The 18382-nt window shown below is 40.6% G+C and overlaps 1 protein-coding gene across 3 annotated transcripts in view; it reads right to left on the bottom strand.

Annotated features, from left to right (window-relative positions):
* Nucleotides 1-18382, bottom strand: part of SPHKAP (SPHK1 interactor, AKAP domain containing) — a 185953-nt gene that overhangs the window by 24225 nt on the left and 143346 nt on the right. For all 3 annotated transcript variants that reach the window (XM_008259275.5, XM_008259274.5, XM_008259276.5), the window contains one exon: nucleotides 14359-18106. In XM_008259275.5, coding sequence (XP_008257497.2) covers nucleotides 14359-18106 — 3748 coding nt within the window. The remainder of the gene's footprint in view (nucleotides 1-14358; nucleotides 18107-18382) is intronic.

Here is an 18382-nt window from a genome sequence, read left to right as displayed (position 1 = left end):
GATTTTATCTCAATTTCATGCTCTATTTATAGTAAATCTCATGTTCTATGCCACATGGCTATGAATTCAAATGAATAATGGTTATCTAAAATGCTAGTTTTTATTTTTCTTTTGAGATAAATTTAGAGCAGAAGGCTTTTCCTTTTTACGATCTCAGAGTTCAGACACAGAACTTTAGAGGACCATATGCCACATCAAATTCAACTGCAGAATCTGAAGCAATAGCAGCCTCAGAGATAATCTTGGACAGTGTTTTCCCAACTTCACTTGCTGGCAAACCCATTTTATGATTTTTGTTATATCTGTATTCTACTTGCCTTACTATAGTAATCAAATTTCCTTAATTTAATTTACTTTATATCCTAGTTAAAAGTAAAATTTTAAATTATTCCATCAATAGAAAACAGAAATAAGTCACTGTAGGTAGAAAGTAACAGTAAAAAATGAATTGAATATGTAACTGTAGTAAAAGTCCTCTTTCCAATGGACCATATAGTTCACTCACTGTAAAATGTTCATTGAAGAGAGAAATCATGAAAATTAAGCACGTGTAAACATATGCACATTTGCCAGTCTTTAGATCCAAGGGCTATTGGCTTCTCAACTTTTCTATTTTTATTTTTATAGTTACTGATTTTCCCTCCTATTTTTTATTATTTTCATCTTTATTTTAGATTTAATTTGATCAGCCTTTTGTTAGCTTATTATGATGGAAGTTTAGATCATTAATATTAGATGATTCTCTCTCTCTCTTTCTTTTTTTTTTTTTTTTTTGATAGGCAGAGTGGACAGTGAGAGCGACAGAGAGAAAGGTCTTCCTTTACCGTTGGTTCACCCTCCAATGTCCACTGTGGCCAGCATGCTGCGGCCAGCGTACTGCAACCAGTGCACTGCACTGATCCGAAGCCAGGAGCCAGGTGTTTCTCCTGGTCTCCCATGTGGGTGCAGGGCCCAAGCATTTGGCCATCCTCCACTACACTCCCGGGCCACAGCAGAGAGCTGGCCTGGAAGAGGGGCAACCGGGACAGAATCCGGCGCCCTGACCGGGACTAGAACATGGTGTGCCGGCGCCACAAGGCGGAGGATTAGCCTATTGAGCCACGGCACAGGCCAATGATTCTCTTTTTTTAAGTAGAAGCATTTGACGGCATAAACTTCTTTTCTAAGGACTGCCTTAGCTACACCTGCCACATTTTGCTGTGTTGCATTCTCATTTTCATTCAGTTCAACATTTGTTATAATTTCCCTTGTGACACGCTTTGACCAAAGGATAACTAAAAGGTATTGTTGAGGGACAGCATTTTGGCATAACAAGTGGTATCCCATATCAGAGTGCTGGTTCGAGTCCTAGGTGTTCCACTTCCAATCTAGCTCCCTACCAATGTGCCTGGAAAAGCAATAGAAAATGGGCCAAGTACCTGGGGCCTTGCAATCCATGTGGTACACCTGGATAGAGTTCCAGGTTCTGGCTTCTGCCTAGTCCAGCCCAGCCAGTGTGGCCATTTGGGGAGTGAATTGGGCTGGAAGATTTTTTCCTTTCTTGGTCTTTCCCCCTCTCTCTGTCACTCTGCCTTTCAGATGAACAAAATAGATATTTTTAAAAAAGATATTTTAAAAGAAATTATTTAAAGTAAACAGATTACATGTATTTCATATGTACAGATTTAGGAACATAATGATATTTCCCACTCTACCCTCCCTCCCATTCATACTCTCACCCTCCTCCTCTTCCTTTCTTATTTTTTGCAATGATCTACTTCCAGTTTACTTTATACTCATATTGTTAATTGCCAAATATTTTCAAGGATGTTCCAGCCGTCTTTCTGTTATCAATTTTTAGTTTAATTCCATTATCAGCAAATTTTTTAAGACTGATTTTGTGGCCTTGTCAGATCTTGGTAAAGACTTTAACTGTACATACAAAATATATGTTGTGCTGTGGTGGGTGGTATGTTTTATTATTATCAATTAGGACAAGTGGACTTTGAATGCTGTTCAAACCTTGTATATTCATACTGAGTTTCTGCCTACTATTCTATAAATTGCTGAGTTTTGAGTATTAAATTTTCAGCTATGATTGTTGGTTTGTCTATTTCTATTTCTAGCTTGTAGTTTGAGAATCCGCTAATTAGATGACTACATATTTAAAACTATTATATCTTTTTATGACTTGGCCTCTATCATAAAAATGTCCCTCTTTATCTCTGACAATATTCCTTGTCCTGAAGTCTACTGCATCGCTCTTATGATATTTTATTTGCTGCTACTATTTGAGGTACACTTCCTGTAGACAGTTTAATCTGGCATTTGGCTTTTTCATTCCATCTGAAAATCTCTGCCTTTAATGGGTGTGTTTAGACCATTAATAAATAATGCAGTTATCATGTGGTTGGGTTTAAACATATTATATTAGTAATTATTTTCTATTTCTCCCATCTATTTTTTTGTTTCCTTTCCTCTGTATTCCCAGACCACTCTGGATAATTCTTGCATTGCATTTTGTCTCCACTATTAACACATTAATATCATTTTTTGCTTCTTCTTGTTAGTAGCTACAACAGAATTTATGACATACATCCTCAACTTCATACAATTTAAGATTACATTCCATGAAGGTATTTCAAAAAGCTTATGGAAATATAATTAAATTATAAGATTATTTTGGTGAAGATTTTGAAATCCATGCATAGAATTGTTTTCAAAAAATTAATAGGAATATACATGTTATGAAAAACTACATATAGGCAGGCTCCAAGATGGCGGAATATGGAGGGAGCTCACTGATAGTCCAGGAAAAGATAGTTTAATAAAAGTGGAGATAGTGAAGTCTCAGGGAAGAGTTAGGGAAAAAACAGCAGAGGGAACTTTTCCGGAATTAGAGGGACATGGTGGATCTATGTGGGGGACATGGGTGCCCACGGCTCTGGAGCCCAGCTGTCAAGAATCTTCTCCCCACCAGAACTGGAAACAGAGGTGAGGTGAAACCACAGTAGCCCAAGACACTGGCAGAAAAGTGCCAGGAAGAGCCTAGAGGGAACGAGGCATGAAGCCCCATGGAGGAAAGTACACCAGCCTAACTAGAGTAGAGGAAAAAACAAAAGGGATGTACGGAAACGATTCTCTCTCTCCACACACCTTACAAAGGTGTATGAGACAATAGAGCAGGCACCATTTTGGAAATACATACCATCTGCGCTAGCTCGAGGCTGCACCCACCCTCAGCCAAACAGAAAAACTTGACACTGGTTGGGAGGAATAACAGCAGAATAAGACCTTGTGAATGTGTGGAGCTTATGAACCAGGACCATGATAAAAAAAAATAAAAAAATTAACGGTGTGTGGGAGAACTCATGGTGTGGCTGAAGCATGAGTAGTCTCAGTGGGAGATGCCACAAACTCAGTAACCTTGACAACCAGATGAGAGACATTGCCGGGGAATCTGAGCTTACACTGAGGACTGCACAGATCCTTTGTGTGGCCCTTGGGACTGAGCAGATGAATATTATACCCCCTGGGGCTAGTGCTCAGGCACTGATTGCCATCAAGGAGAAGAGCTCAGCTGAGAGGAATTACTTCCCTTCTGAATAAAAAAAAAAGAGGGAGAGAAGATTTACCATGCCAATCCGTGGTGTGTCACCTTTGGCACACCCTTAACCCTGAAGAACTGAATAGAGATCTCTGGCCACACCCATCATAAGCCTCTAGAGATTCACCAAAAGCAGACAGCCCACTTTATCTAGAGTCACAGTATAACGAGAAAATCCACCACAGTGAGAAAAAAAAAAAAAGAAGACGAGGAAGAAACCAAAGAATATCTCCACAATGCCAAACAACAAACGCAAAAACTGAGGAAACAAGAACAAGGAAGACATCATGATGCTCCCAAATGAACATGACACTCCAATACCAGACTATGAAGATGATGAGATAGAAGAAATGCAAGATATGGAATTCAAAAAATTTATGATAAGAACATTTAGAAGTTATCAAAAACAAATGCATGAATGACAGAAGTCCACACAGGACAGGACAGAAAATCTCTCATGAAAATGAAATCTAAAAGAGGAATCAAAATGAAATGAGGAATTTAGTAGAACATGAAATCGAGCTATTGAAGAGAAATAAAAATGAAAAGAAGAATTCAACAGAACAAATGAAAAACACATTTGAGAGCCTAAAAACAGAATCAGTGAGGCAGAAGAGAGAATATTGGACTTAGAAGACAGAGCACAGGAAAGTACACAGTCAAACCAAAGAAAAGAAGGGAAATTAGAAATCTAAAAAATATTGTTGAATCGGCCTGCGCCGCAGCTCACTAGGCTAATCCTCCGCCTAGCGGCGCCGGCACACAGGGTTCTAGTCCCGGTCGGGGCACCGGATTCTGTCCCGGTTGCCCCTCTTCCAGGCCAGCCCTCTGCTGTGGCCCGGGAGTGCAGTGGAGGATGGCCCAGGTGCTTGGGCCCTGCACCCCATGGGAGACCAGGAAAAGCACCTGGCTCCTGGCTCCTGCCATCGGATCAGGGCAGTGCGCCGGCCGCAGCGCGCCGGCCACGGTGGCCATTGGAGGGTGAACCAACGGCAAAAGGAAGACCTTTCTCTCTGTCTCTCTCTCTCACTGTCCACTCTGCCTGTCAAAAAAAAAATATTGTTGAATCTACAGGACACTATTAAAAAAAATATTCGGGTTCTAGGAATTACTGAAGGCATGGAGAGAGAGAAAGGATTAGAAGGCCTTTTTAATGAGATACTAGCAGAAAACTTCCCGGGTTTTGAGAAGGAGATGAAAGTACAGGAAGCACATAGAACCCCCAATAAACACGACCAAAAGAGATCCTCACCATGACACATTGTAATCAAAGTCACCACAGTGAAACATAAAGAACAGATTCTAAAATGTGCAAGAGAGAAACGTCAGATTACTCTCAGAGGATCTCCAATTAGACTCACAGCAGACTTCTCATCAGAAACCCTACAGACTAGGAGGGAATGGTGAGACATAGCCCAGGTACTAAGAGAGAAAAACTGCCAGCCCAGAATATTATATCCTGCAAAGCTCTCATTTGTGAATGTAGGTGAAATAAAGACCTTTCATAGCAAACAGAAATTGAAAGAATTTGTCACCACTTGTCCAGCCCTGAAAAGATGCTTAAAGATGTGTTACACACAGAAACACAGAAACATGGTTATCAATATGAAAGAATGTAAAGGAAGAAAATCTCCCAGTAAAAGATTATAAGAAGTTAAAAGCATATATTAGAAATATCTTTGGAGAAATGGCAGGGCAAAGTCACTACTTCTCAATAGTCACATCGAATGTAAATGGCCTCAACTCTCCAGTTAAAAGGCACAGACTGACTGAATGGATTAAAAACCAAAACCCATCTATTTGCTGCTTACAAGAAACACAACTTTCCAACAAAGATGCATGCAGACTGAAAGTGAAAGGTTGGAAAAAGATATTTCATGCCAACAGAAACCAAAAAAGAGCTGGTGTCACTATCTTAATATCAGACAAATTAAACTTGAACACAAAAACTGTTAAGAGAGACAAAGAAGGGCACTATATAATGATTAAGGGATCAATTCAACAGGAAGATGTAACTATTATAAACATATATGCACCTAATTACAGGGCACTGGGCTATTTAAAAGATATGTTAAGGAACTTAAAGGGAGACTTAGACTCCAATACAATAGTATTGGAGGACTTCAATACTCCACTTCCAGCAATAGACAGATCAACCAGACAGAAGATCAACAAGGAAATAGCAGATTTAATCAACACTATAGCCCAAATAGATGTAACAGATATCTACAGAACTTTTCATCCTACAGTTGAAGAATACACATTCTTCTCAGCAGTACATGGAACGTTCTATAGGATTGACCACATACTAGGCCATAAAGCAAGTCTCAGCAAATTCAAAAGAATTGAAATAATACCATGCATCTTCTCAGACCACAGTGGAATGAAGCTGGAAATTAGCAACTCAGGAATCCCTAGAGCATATGCTATGCTTCCATAGCCTTCGAGCTCATGACAAGAGCCTCGGGTGATTACTGACGTCATAAATAAGAGTTTCAATTGTTAAATCAACAACAGGAGTCACTGTGCACTTACTCCCCATGTAGGATCTCTGTCCTTAATGAGTTTTACTATGTGAATTAATGCTATAACTAGTATTCAAACTGTACTTTATGCTTTTGTGTTTCTGTGTGGGTGCAAACTGTTGAAATCTTTACTTAGTATATACTAAGTTGATCTTCTGTATATAAAGATAATTGAAAATGAATCTGCATGAAGAATGGGATGGGAGAGGGCATGGGAGATGGGATGGTTGCAGGTGGGAGGGTCGTTATAGGGGGAAAATTCCACTATAATACAAAAGTTGTACTTTGGAAATTTATATTTGTTAAATTAAATTTAAAAAAAGAGAAAAACTAAATACATATTTACAAAATGTTTTGCACCAAAATGAACTTACATTAATCAATTTTCCTCAACCTTTTTGAATCTCCCTGGTAGAAATTCACAAATATTGAAGGACAGTATACTTCTGTGCTCCCTCTCCACAGTTTGGTCATAAATAATTTATATTTTAGTTTATCATTTGCCTTGGAATATTTTTTCTTCAAATAGCTATCTTGTTTTTCTATTTTACACTTAGCATGTGGTTCATTTTTTTGTAAAGTGTATAAAATCTGTCTAGATTCTTTTTTTAACATGTAAATATTCAGTTGTTCCTGCATCATTTGTTAAAGAGATCATTCTTTCTGCATTATATCAGTTGCCAATCTTTGTGTGGGTCTATTGTTGGGCCCTCTGTTCTGTTCCCTTGATCCACTTTTTCTTTCTCTTATCAAAGCCATGTTGTGTTGATTATTATAATCTTGTGGTAAGTTTTGAAGTGAGAGAGTCTTGTTCTGTGAATTGATTCTTGTCTCTTAGTAATGTGATGCTATCTGGGTCTTTTGCCTCTCCATGTAACTTTATTTTATTTTTTTGACAGGCAGAGTGGACAGTGAGAGAGAGAGAGACAGAGAGAAATGTCTTCCTTTGTCCGTTGGTTCACCCCCCAATTGCCACTAAGTCTGGAGCACTGTGTTGATCCAAAGCCAGGAGCCAGGTGCAGGGCCCAAGGACCTGGGCCATCCTCCACTGCACTCCCGGGCCACAGCAGAGAGCTGGACTGGAAGAGGAGCAACCGGGACAGAATCCGGTGCCCTGACCAGGACTAGAACTCAGTGTGCCGGCGCCACAGACGGAGGATTAGCCTATTGAGCCACGGGACCAGCCAAGATTCTTTCTTTAACCATTGATTTTTATAGATTTGGTTGTTATGTGACTTTCTTTTTTTTTTTTATCCTGTGTATGGTTCATTGTACTTTTTGATTTGTAAGTTTATAGTTTTCTACAAATTTCATGTTCACATGTACTTCCTAATTTTTGAGCATATTTATAATATCTGTTTAAAGCTCTTATTTGTTGTAATTTCTGGGTTTGTTTCTATTAATTATACTCCTGATTATGGGGGGCATTTTTCTGCTTCTTTGTACATACAACGTTTTTTGATTGGATGTGCAATGTGAGTTGACGTTGCCAATCACTGGATTTTTTTGTCTTTCTTAAACACTGTTGGTGTTTGATCTAGGTTAAATTATTTTCAGTTCAGCTTGATCTTTTCAAGGCTTGTTGTTTCCCTAAATCTATAGTGTGATTCTTACAGGATGTCCACGAAATATGGTGTCTGTATGTTTAACATGGGTTCTCTGCTCTGGCTGATTGGAACTAAACTTACTGTGTGAGCTTGTGAAGAATGACCACTGATCTCTGCTTAGATTTTCTTTCTTACACCATCTGAAAGGGGAATTTACATGGAATGTTGGAACCAATACAGGCCTGACCAAGTTTGTCTCTTCATTCAACATGCTAACTTGTCGTACAATGTGTGAAACACTTGTTCCATAATTTGTTCATTTTTCCAGTAGTTCACTGATGGAACACAAATTCACTTTCAGTCACTCCATTGTGGGGCTGAAACAGAACCCTGTACATTTGGCTTTCACTATTGCTCTCTCTGTAGACATACAATGAGGATCACAGGTCTTTCTATATCTGGTATTTTTCAATTTCAGTTACATTTTTTATCTTTGGTGGTATTTGCTTGATTTTTAAATCTACTTCATCTTATTCTGATTGTAGTTTATCCTTTGTTTCTTTTTTTAACCTTGTTAAAGTATTTAACATATGCATATTTTACATTCTACATTTTGTAATTCCAACATCTGAGATTTTTGGCAGGGCTTATTCCATTTGATGTTTGCGTCTTGCTCATAGTATTTGGAGTCCTTGTGTGTCTTGCAGCTTGAAGTTATTACTCATATGCAGTGGGGCTTTATTTGTTGGAATTCTTGAGTGTAACACTCTAGAGATTTATTTTTGCCTCTGCAAAGCTCTTAAACGGCTGTTAACCTGAAATTGCTTCAAGTTAAGTTTCTGGCTTGGAGTTTTCCTGGACCACAGGGATAGTATTAATTAGATCTGTATACATGCATTAGGGAAAGCTCTGGTTATACATTTTTAGGGAGTTTTCTTCTGTTTTAGCCAAAGTTGTAACCTTGTGATGTATATTCTGAGCGATGCCATTTCTGGTGGGTGAACTTGCTCCTTAGCTCATACTTTCACAAGGATGTAACTCTTCAGGATATGGAGGCTGGTCTCAGTTCCAAGTCTTCACCAATCACGGGCCCACAGTCTATTTTCCTGGTTTCCCTGGCCTTCAGAGAGTGAACTTGTAGGTTATTGAAACGGACAAATGCCTGAAGGGCAGGCACAAATGCGAATCTTTCAAGTAAGTTCTTCTCAGGGTTGGCACCATCTTTTCCTTTAAATCTTATCTCAAATGTCAGCATCCTACCTTATGTATCCACCACCCTGCCAGTTCTTCACCATCCTGTTACTTTTTTTGTTGTTGTTTTTCTTTCATTGCATTCTAAAAAAGATCTTCACATGTGTTTTGCTGGTCTCTCCCACTGTAAGAGCCAGGGGAGCAGGCGCCAAGTCTCTATTTTCTTCTGTATTTACAGTGCCACCATGGTGAGTACCACAGAGTAGGCACTCAAAGGTTTATTGAATGAATATTTTTTTTCTTGAAGCAAGGATAAATGAATATACAACAGAAATATGTTTCTAAGACGTAAGATTTTTGTCAGTAAGTACATGTGTCTGCTCTGAATTCTGTTTGTTATTTATAATTTGTGGTCTTGAATTGTCAAAAAATTACTCTTCAATAATCTCAGAGATTTAAAACATAATGCTTTGGAGGTCGGTGCTGTGGAACAGCAGGTTAAAGCACTGGCCTGAAGTGCTGACATCCCATGTGGGCACTGGTTCTAGTCCCGGCTGCTCCACTTCCGATCCAGTTCTCTGCTATGGACTGGGAAAACCGTAGAAGATGGCCCAAGTCCTTGGGCCCATGCACTCATGTCGGAGACCTGGAAGAAGCTCCTGGCTCCTAGCTTCGGATTGGCGCAGCTCCGGCTGTTGCAGCTAATTGGGGAGTGAACCTGCTGAGGGAAGACCTCTCTCTCCCTCTCTCTGCCCCTCCCTCTCTCTCTGTGTAACTCTGATTTTCAAATAAATAAAATAAATCTTTTAAAAAAATAAAACATAATGCTTTCATTAATAGGATATGATTTTCTTATAAATTAATAATAGAGCCTCCCTAAGTCATTTAAACTCCTTGTTGTTGGAGTATAATTCAAGTTTCCTGGAAAATATGATGCCTTAAAAGACAACAGCTATTTTGTTTGAGTTCCACAATGAATTCTAGTGTTGTTATTCTTTTATCAAGTAAAAAAGTAAAAAAAAGTGATTTTTATTCTGTGTGTTGCGTTTTAACAAAAATTTTAGTAAGAATTATGGAAAAGTGCCTCAGAGAGTAGCCTAAAAATATCTTCACGGTGTGACATCTCTCCACAGAATTAAACAGCATTAAAAGGTGTCTGTGTCACTGGTGTGTCTAAGTGGGTAGAACTGTCTCACAGGGAATTCAGTTCTCTATTTAGCTATTTTGGCTAATCAAATCCCGTGATTCACAATTCTGAACAGAAAATACAACCTGAATACTACTAAGTTTCCCATTGCAAATCCTGGAAATTATTATTATTATTACTTTAAATTCTCCCACTTCATGTAACAGATTCCTCTTTGGAAAAAGTCTCATGGAATAAAGGCAAAAATATATCCTAACTCAAAACAACAATGACGTAAATATTTACCAAGTGCTTGCAACGGCATGACCATGAGTTAAAGCTTTATGTATTTTTCTTTACTTAAGGCTTAAATTTTTTTCTTATGATGTAACTTATTAATAGTTCTACCTGAATGTGAGTGAACAGAGTCAATGAAATTAGAAAACTTGTTTATGGTGACATAGTTATGAGCTCAGAGTTCATATTCTGGAATAATTTATATTTCTCCACAAAGAGAAAGAAACTCTATTATTTACTGAATCCTTATGTATTTGAAGCAGTTACAGCTCTTGGATGTCTAGGGCAGGTAATTCTGCATTCTTTTTGCTTTGTTGGTGGAAAAGTGAACCAGAAATGCACATGATGATTTGGGAGGCTCTGCACAGGCTCATTCATTACATGGAGCACAAAACTACTGCAGCTGGAGGCTTTATTCATGTATTTTCCCCAGATTTTTGGAAACTATTCCCTAGGTTGCAGCTAAGTATGATATACTTGAAAATTTAATTCAAAATTTTATTATGAACTATACTCATCTTCAGTGACTATCACTATTTGATTTTAGTTTATGGATATGAATCTTGTTGATTCTTGTGTTCCCTAACTAGATAATCTTTAACTAAATATTTCAGTTGAGCTATGATCTCTGTGTTTCAGTAGGCACCATGTATACAGTAACAAGAGGTTTTAAATTTTCATTTATGTCAAGATAAAGAAATTCTAAAGAATTATACTTCAGCTATTTTGTTTCCTCAACTATTTGATCACTTAAAAATATGCAGTCCTTCATATACCCAGGAGGTGGTAAATATATTAGCTTAAGGTATGGTACTGCTATAAGCCTTCTATTGTCTGTAGCTGGAGAAATACACACACACACACACACACACACACACACTTGTTTTCTTTTTTCTCATTTCACATACATATATTTTTATTCAATACTGTAACAGAGACTCATTATTAATAATAGCTTCAGATCTGGTTTTTCAACCTACAACTTATAAGCTCTTTTTTTTTTTTTTTTTTTTTTTTTTTTTTTTGACAGGCAGAGTGGACAGTGAGAGAGAGACAGAGAGAGAAAGGTCTTCCTTTTGCCGTTGGTTCACCCTCCAATGGCCGCCGCTGCAGCCGGCGCACCGCGCTGATCAATGGCAGGAGCCAGGATCCAGGTGCTTTTCCTGGTCTCCCATGGGGTGCAGGGCCCAAGCACCTGGGCCATCCTCCACTGCACTCCCTGGCCACAGCAGAGAGCTGGCCTGGAAGAGGGGCAACCGGGACAGAATCCGGTGCCCCGACCGGGACTAGAACCCGGTGTGCCGGCGCCGCAAGGTGGAGGATTAGCCTATTGAGCCACGGCGCCGGCTACTTATAAGCTCTTGAACAGGATAAATAAAATCTTTGTATTTCAATACCTTTAATGACATAATGGAAATAGCCTCCAACAGGACGTTGTAGAGTTACTTTAGGAAACAGGTGCATATGCTATAGACATACCATATGGTCTATAATAAATACAGTTTTGTGTTTTCTCTTTCCCCAAATGTTTCTTCCTTTCTGGTGTCACTGACATAAATAATGTTAATAATAATTATTATTTTACACTCCTTTATTTCTCTTGTGCTCTTCCAAGACTTCATCCAATTGGTAAGTTAAGTTGTTAGCACTTTAAGTTGCTCAGGAGGGAACAGGCTGAGTTCTAATTTGTTTATTGCAGCTAAACATTTAAAAGTCATGATCTTTTTGTAAGTAATAAACAACAGACATGTCTTTGAAATGACCACAAGCTGAAGCCCTCACTTTCTGTTTTCCAAGACCTGTAGCTTAATTTTTAGTTTTGTTTTCTGTTCTAACTTTATCTGCAAGCCAAAGATAAAGAAATTTTATAATTGTCTCATATTCAAAAATCTTAAGAATTTTCTACAGAAAATGAGAGTTGTAAAGAAACATTCTTAGTAAAAGGTGAAAGATTTATACGATCTGAAGAGAAACCAGAGTATAACCTGTTGAAGTGAAATGGACACTATGAGAAACAGTGACTTGATCAGCTCTTGTCCCGACTGTTGATGTACAATGTAATACTTTATCCATTATAGTATTTTTTTTGTTCTAGTACTATTGGTTGAACTCTGTAATTAACACACAATTATTCTTAGGTGTTTAAATTTTAACTGAAAAGTGATCCCTGTTAGGAATTTGGAAAACATTATGCTGAGGGAAATAAGCCAGTCCCAAAGGGACAAATATCATATGTTCTCCCTGATCGGTGACAACTAACCGAGCACCAAAAAGAAAACCTGTTAAAATGAAATGAACACTATGAGAAATGGTGATTTGATCAGTCCTCACCCTGACTGTTGATGAACAACTAAATACATTATCCCTCTTAGTATTCTTTTTGTTTGTTCTACTTAATACTTTTGGTTGAATACTGTAATCAATACACAGTTATTCTTAAGTGTTGAAACTTAACTGAAAAGTGATCACTGTTAAATATAAGAGTGGGAATAAGAGAGGGAAGAGATGTGCAATTTGGGACATGCTCAAGATGACTTACCTCAAACGGTAGAGTTAGAAACATACCAGGGGATTCCAATTCAATCCCATCAAGGTGGCATGTACCAATGCCATCTCACTAGTCCAAGTGATCAGTTTAAGTGCACAATTGATCATAATGATAGAACTAAGATCACATAAACAAGACTAGTGTCTGCTAATACTAACTGATAGAATCAAAAAGGGAGAGAACAATCCAACATGGGAAGCGAGATACACAGCAGACTCATAGAATGGCAGATGTCCTAAATAGCACTCTGGCCTCAGAATCAGCCCTTAAGGCATGCGGATCTGGCTGAAAAGCCTATGAGAGTATTTCAGGCATGGAAAGCCAAGACACTCTGGCAAAAAACAAATGACCTAAATGAAAGATCTCTGTGAGTGAGATCCCAGTGGAAAGAACAGGTCATCAAAGAAGGAAGTACCTTTCTCTGAAGGCAGGAGAGAACTTCTACTCTGACTATGACCTTGTCTAAATATGATCAGAGTCAGTGAACTCAAAAGGTTCCAAAGCCTTGGCAACTTATGACTAGAGCCTAGGGTGATTACTGATGCCATAAACAAGAATGTCAAATTGTTAAGTCAACAACAGGAGTCACTGTGCACTTACTCCTCATGTAGGATCTCTGTCCTTAATGTGCTGTACATTGTGATTTAATGCTATAACTAGTACTCAAACAGTATTGTTCACTCTGTGTTTCTATGTGGGTGCAAACTGTTGAAACCTTTCCTTAATGTATGCTAAACTGATCTTCTGTATATAAAGAGAATTGAAAATGATTCTTGATGTGAATGGAAGGGGAGAGGAGTGGGGAAGGGGAGGGTTTCGGGTGGGAGGGAAGCCATTGTAATCCATAAGCTGTACTTTGGAAATTTATATTCATTAAATAAAAGTTAAAAAAAGGAAACATTCTTAGTCTCAAAAAGAAATGATGAACCTGCTTCAAATTATAAATGCATTCTCAACTACATTACACTTTACTGGAAAACAATTGTTAAAATAGCAATACTTGGCTTTTCTTTGTATTTATATTGCCACAGTTATACCATGCATCAAAAGGTCCAGTGTTGTATGATGCAGTGTCCTTGCAAGATCTTTAGAACAAAACAAAAAGAAAAAAATAAAGAAAAACTGGGAAGGAGAAACTAGAGAAAGATAATGCCAAAATAATTAATGTCACATTCCAATACTAAAATTTATTTAAATTTAACTGTTTTCAAAAGAACCAGTATGGTTTATCATTTTGCGCTTCAAATTAATAGTGAAAAAATTTTAAAAAGTGGCAAGCCAGAGGAAATTGGTTATACTAGGAAGAATGATCCCTTACTTCCTTTATTATACATTGAGCTCTGTTAGTTTAGGAAAATTAAAAAAAAATACTTCCAAAGTTCTGTTGTAAATGCGTATCAACCAAAGGAGGTAATTTTTTGTCTCATAAATTCAGTTCTTGTACTATTAAGCCCCTTTCTAACATTTAGAATAAATACAATAAAGATGCAAACCCCAGGCCATTGTACCATAGCTAGAGTAGGAGACGATTTACTCACCTGTGATGCTGGCCCAGGCTCATGGCTGTGTCTCCAGCCCCGGCTACTTCTGGGACTTTTTTCTCATTCAAAGGCTCATCTGCTTCTTCTAGGGGGCTGCTTTTGTCAAGGAAGGGTTGAGGTTCTGCAACACACTCCTCTCTCTGATCGGTTTCAATCTGAATCAAAGGTACTTCCCTTGAGCAAAGGGACCGCCTGTGGTGCTTGAGAGAGACTCTGTCCAGGCATGAGGGAGTCTCCCTTTTACAATTGGAACTGCTGTGCTTCGTAAGAGGAGCGGTTTTGCTTGCAGGTGACACGGAGGGGTGTTTGCTTTCCATCACAGACTCCTGCACAAGCAGCATTGGCGCCCTGTGCCCTCCGCTTGTAGCTACTCTGTTTGCACACTTCTCCACGTGCATGGGAGAGCCACCGGAAGCAGGCTCAGCCTCCACTGTCTCACCATCATCCGCGATAATTTTGTTCTTTCGCATGAGGGCCTCGATTGAGCTGGCCCATGTTTCATGAATTAACATGTTTGTGATGTGATCAGCCCCACCTCTCAGATACAAGCAGGAGTCAGATCTGCAGAGACCTGATGAGGAGACACTGCCGACTGGCTGGACACTTAGGAAGTCTTGTGCGCAGTTTTGGGCAAAGCCATCTAGGGAGTTGGCCTTGACTGGCACATTCACTGTTAACCTGGCACAAGGGGATCTACTGTCTGGCATGGATGACTGTCTGTAACACAAGGGGGATCGCAGAGAAGGAGATAGTAAGCCAGACGTCCAGTCCTGGCTACTGCGTCTGGAGGAGCTGCCGTCTTTGCCTTCTCTTTCAATGTCCCTCAGCATGTACCTGTAGAACTCTTCGGTTATGCTCTCTGTGCTTGACTGCTTAGAGGGACAGCTTGGCCTTAGGCTGAGGTGATCGCTTTTCCGACACGCCTGCTGCATTGCTGAGGTCAGAATACTGCTGGCATTCTTGCCAGCATAGTAATCCAATAGTAACTCAAATCCCCTCCCTTCGTTTTCCATCTGGTTCACCATGAACCTGGAAAACTCATCAGTGATGCTCTCGCAGCTCGACTGTTTGGAGACCGAGCTGGCTCTGCTGACTGGCTGGCTTAAGGTGCTCATTAAACCCAGGCTGTTGATATAGGCCCTGGCCTCGGAGTCCTCCTCCGGAATGCTTTCACAGCTGGAGGCCTTCAGTCGGTTCCACCTGTCGCCACCCAGGAATCGATTCCGGGGATAGCTCTGGGCTTGCCAGACCCCATCCACCATGGAGAACTCAGTTAGGTTCATGATCTTGGCTGCCACTTCATTGGCAAAGATACTGACAGAATCTGGGATGTCCTCAAGGTTCACAGACTCATCCACAACCCTGTTCATCAGCTTCTCTTTAAGTTCAGGGTGCTCATCCGTCTTCCTCTTGATCTCACTGAGCCGGGGCGGCTTGTGCTTCCTCACCGTGGCACCACTGCCCTGGCTCTCCTTCTTTCTCTTCAATGATCGGCAAGGTACATTCGGTGTCACCAGAAATTCAGTCCCTCTTTTCCATGCACAAAACCAGGGTTGTTTTCCATTGGAGTTGTCAAGGCAAATGGCAGCAATTTCAGTTGCCATGGAGACAACCGTCTCTGCTAATTCTTCTGCAAAATCTGTAATGCAGTAGATGTCTGTGTGTTTTGCCTGTGGCATAGGCTGAGCAGGAAGCAGCCTGTCGTCCCCTAACAAGGAGAAGTTAACTTGAATGTCATGGTTTAGAGGTGTGGCATCATTGCGCTTCTCTTGGGTATTCACACTGATACTGTCCTCAGTATCCTGGGAAACACTTCTGCACCTGCTGACTGTCAGTGCCCTTTCTGCTGCCGCAGACGCTCTGTGTTCACTGTTGGTGGGACAGGGTGACTGGTGAGGGGCTTTTGGATCCTCTCTGGCCATTCCTTTCCAATGTGTTTCCTTGGGGAAAGTCTTAGCAGTTGAAGACTCCAGTACTCTGTGACTCAGGGACAATTCAGATTGCAGTGCGGGGTTCTTGAATAGACCTGCTCCACTCTTGTCTTGGTTTGGATGCATGCTATCCCCGAGGTCATGGATGACAAGACTGGTGGCGTGCAGATTGCTGGGAGCGTGGCTGCTGGAGTCGTCTGTGGCTTCTGTGCATGCTTGGCCAGCAGCCTGATCGAGTAGCAAGCAGTGTGATTCTCTCTCCCTCCATCCTATGATCTCCTTCGCAAGGAGAGTGGGACATTCACCCAGCTGTATGATGCGGCTCATCCTCTTGAATGTGCAGCACATCACGTCTAGAAGCAGCTGATTTGTGCTTTCCAGTAAGGTGTCCAGAGTGTCAGAGGCACACCTGCCCTCGCTGGGGGAGCTCATTGTGCCTTTCTGGTGAATTTCATCAATGGAATGCTTTAGGATAACATTGGACAGGGTCTGCGCCAGTTCATTTCTGAGGACATTTTTCGAGCATAGTGTCTGAGACTTTGAAGCTGTTTCTCTGATTTGTCTGTTCACGGATTCCATGAGCTCTCCCATGCTGCTGTAGATAGCAGGCCTTGTTAAAACCAGAGCAGCTTCCTTGAGCAGTGCCTCTGCAATGGCTTCCTTTGCTAGGTCTACACTATTCCCTGAAGCTAAGGTGCAAAAAGCAGGGATTGCTCCAGAATCTTCAGCTGCAGGCAAGAGGCCTACTGGAGCCACAGGGCGTGTGACTTCTTCTCTTTCTCCTAGGCCACAGACCGCAACTGCACTTGCTACCTGAGTCATGCCGCACAGAGCGGATGGAAAGGAATATGCACTGAGGGAAGGCTCCCTGACTGCTTGGGAAGCTTGAGTTTGTGTTGCTCCACTGCCTCCCTGTGGACAGTTTGATACCAGGGATTCTTGTTCCATAGTGAATTTTTCTGTGGCCTGGGGACTGGAAATGGTTCCGATCACAGTGGCTGCACAAGCCAGTGCTACTTCCAGAGCACTCTGAGGGTGTCTGCGGCAGTTTTCTCCAGATAGGATGCCTGAGGCTTCAGCAGAGCCTTCCATCTCGGGCACCAAGGACACAACTGGCTCAGGGGCAGCATCGCTGCCGTCTGGACTCTGCACAATGACAATTTTGGGGAGCTCATTCCACGACCGAGGGACCATGATATCTTTTGTGCAACAAGCACTGGGAAGCAGAGCGCTTCCTGCAGAAACACTGACTGCAGATTCCTGGGGGAGTAGAGGCTGAGACTGAGATAACCTAATAAATGCATCTTGCAGTACAGATTCTGCTAGATTTGTCGCATACTCGCCAGTTGTGGCTTCTCCATCCCGTAGGGGAGGAAGAGAGTTTCTTGTGTCTTCATGTTCTCCTGGGTGCAGGTTTCTGGCCTGTTCAGTGGCAGTGTCACATGTGGAAGGGATATCTTTCTTAACCATCACGGAGGAGTAGGCATCACTAGGAAAATAAAGTGCCTGTGATTTTTCCACTTGACCTTTACATTTTTCTGAATAGTAATAATTTGTAGCAGGCCTCTCATTTCCTCCAACCTCACCTTTCCTCTGTGGTGTCTTGGTGGAGGGATCTAGACCATATAAGGCTGTGTTGTGTGCCCGGTTTTCTAGAGACCCTTCTGTCTTGACCAATGCTGTATGATATTTGCTAAAGTGTTTGTCTCCCAATTTGTGCAACAGCTTTTCCTTGTAATTCCATTCTTCCTGGATGGCTTCCCTTGGCTTTTTACTTTCCAAAACATTGGCTGAGATATTTATATGTTCATAGCCTAGGGAAGAGAAAAATGAGGGGCCACTGTTACTTTTTAGATAGCAGGCTGTCCCAGGTCTAAAATAATACTGAATTCCTAAAGATACTTTAACACACAACTATCTTTTTTTTCTTCAAATAGAGCATGTTTATGGTTTCTTCAAAAAAGGTAGACCTGGAAAAGGGGCTTTTGGATTACATTCTTGGAGGGCACCCAACAATATGATTTTCAATGAGGATACAGATGCAAGTATTAGAGTAGAAGGAGATTGGGAGCTGAGGACTGGACACCTTT

This window comes from Oryctolagus cuniculus, chromosome 3 (genome assembly GCF_051225735.1).
Source record: "Oryctolagus cuniculus isolate XC-2025 breed Fujian yellow rabbit chromosome 3, ASM5122573v1, whole genome shotgun sequence".
Lineage (NCBI taxonomy): Eukaryota > Metazoa > Chordata > Mammalia > Lagomorpha > Leporidae > Oryctolagus > Oryctolagus cuniculus.
Note: the sequence above shows the minus strand (reverse complement) of the source record. Positions and strands in the feature narration are given on the sequence as shown.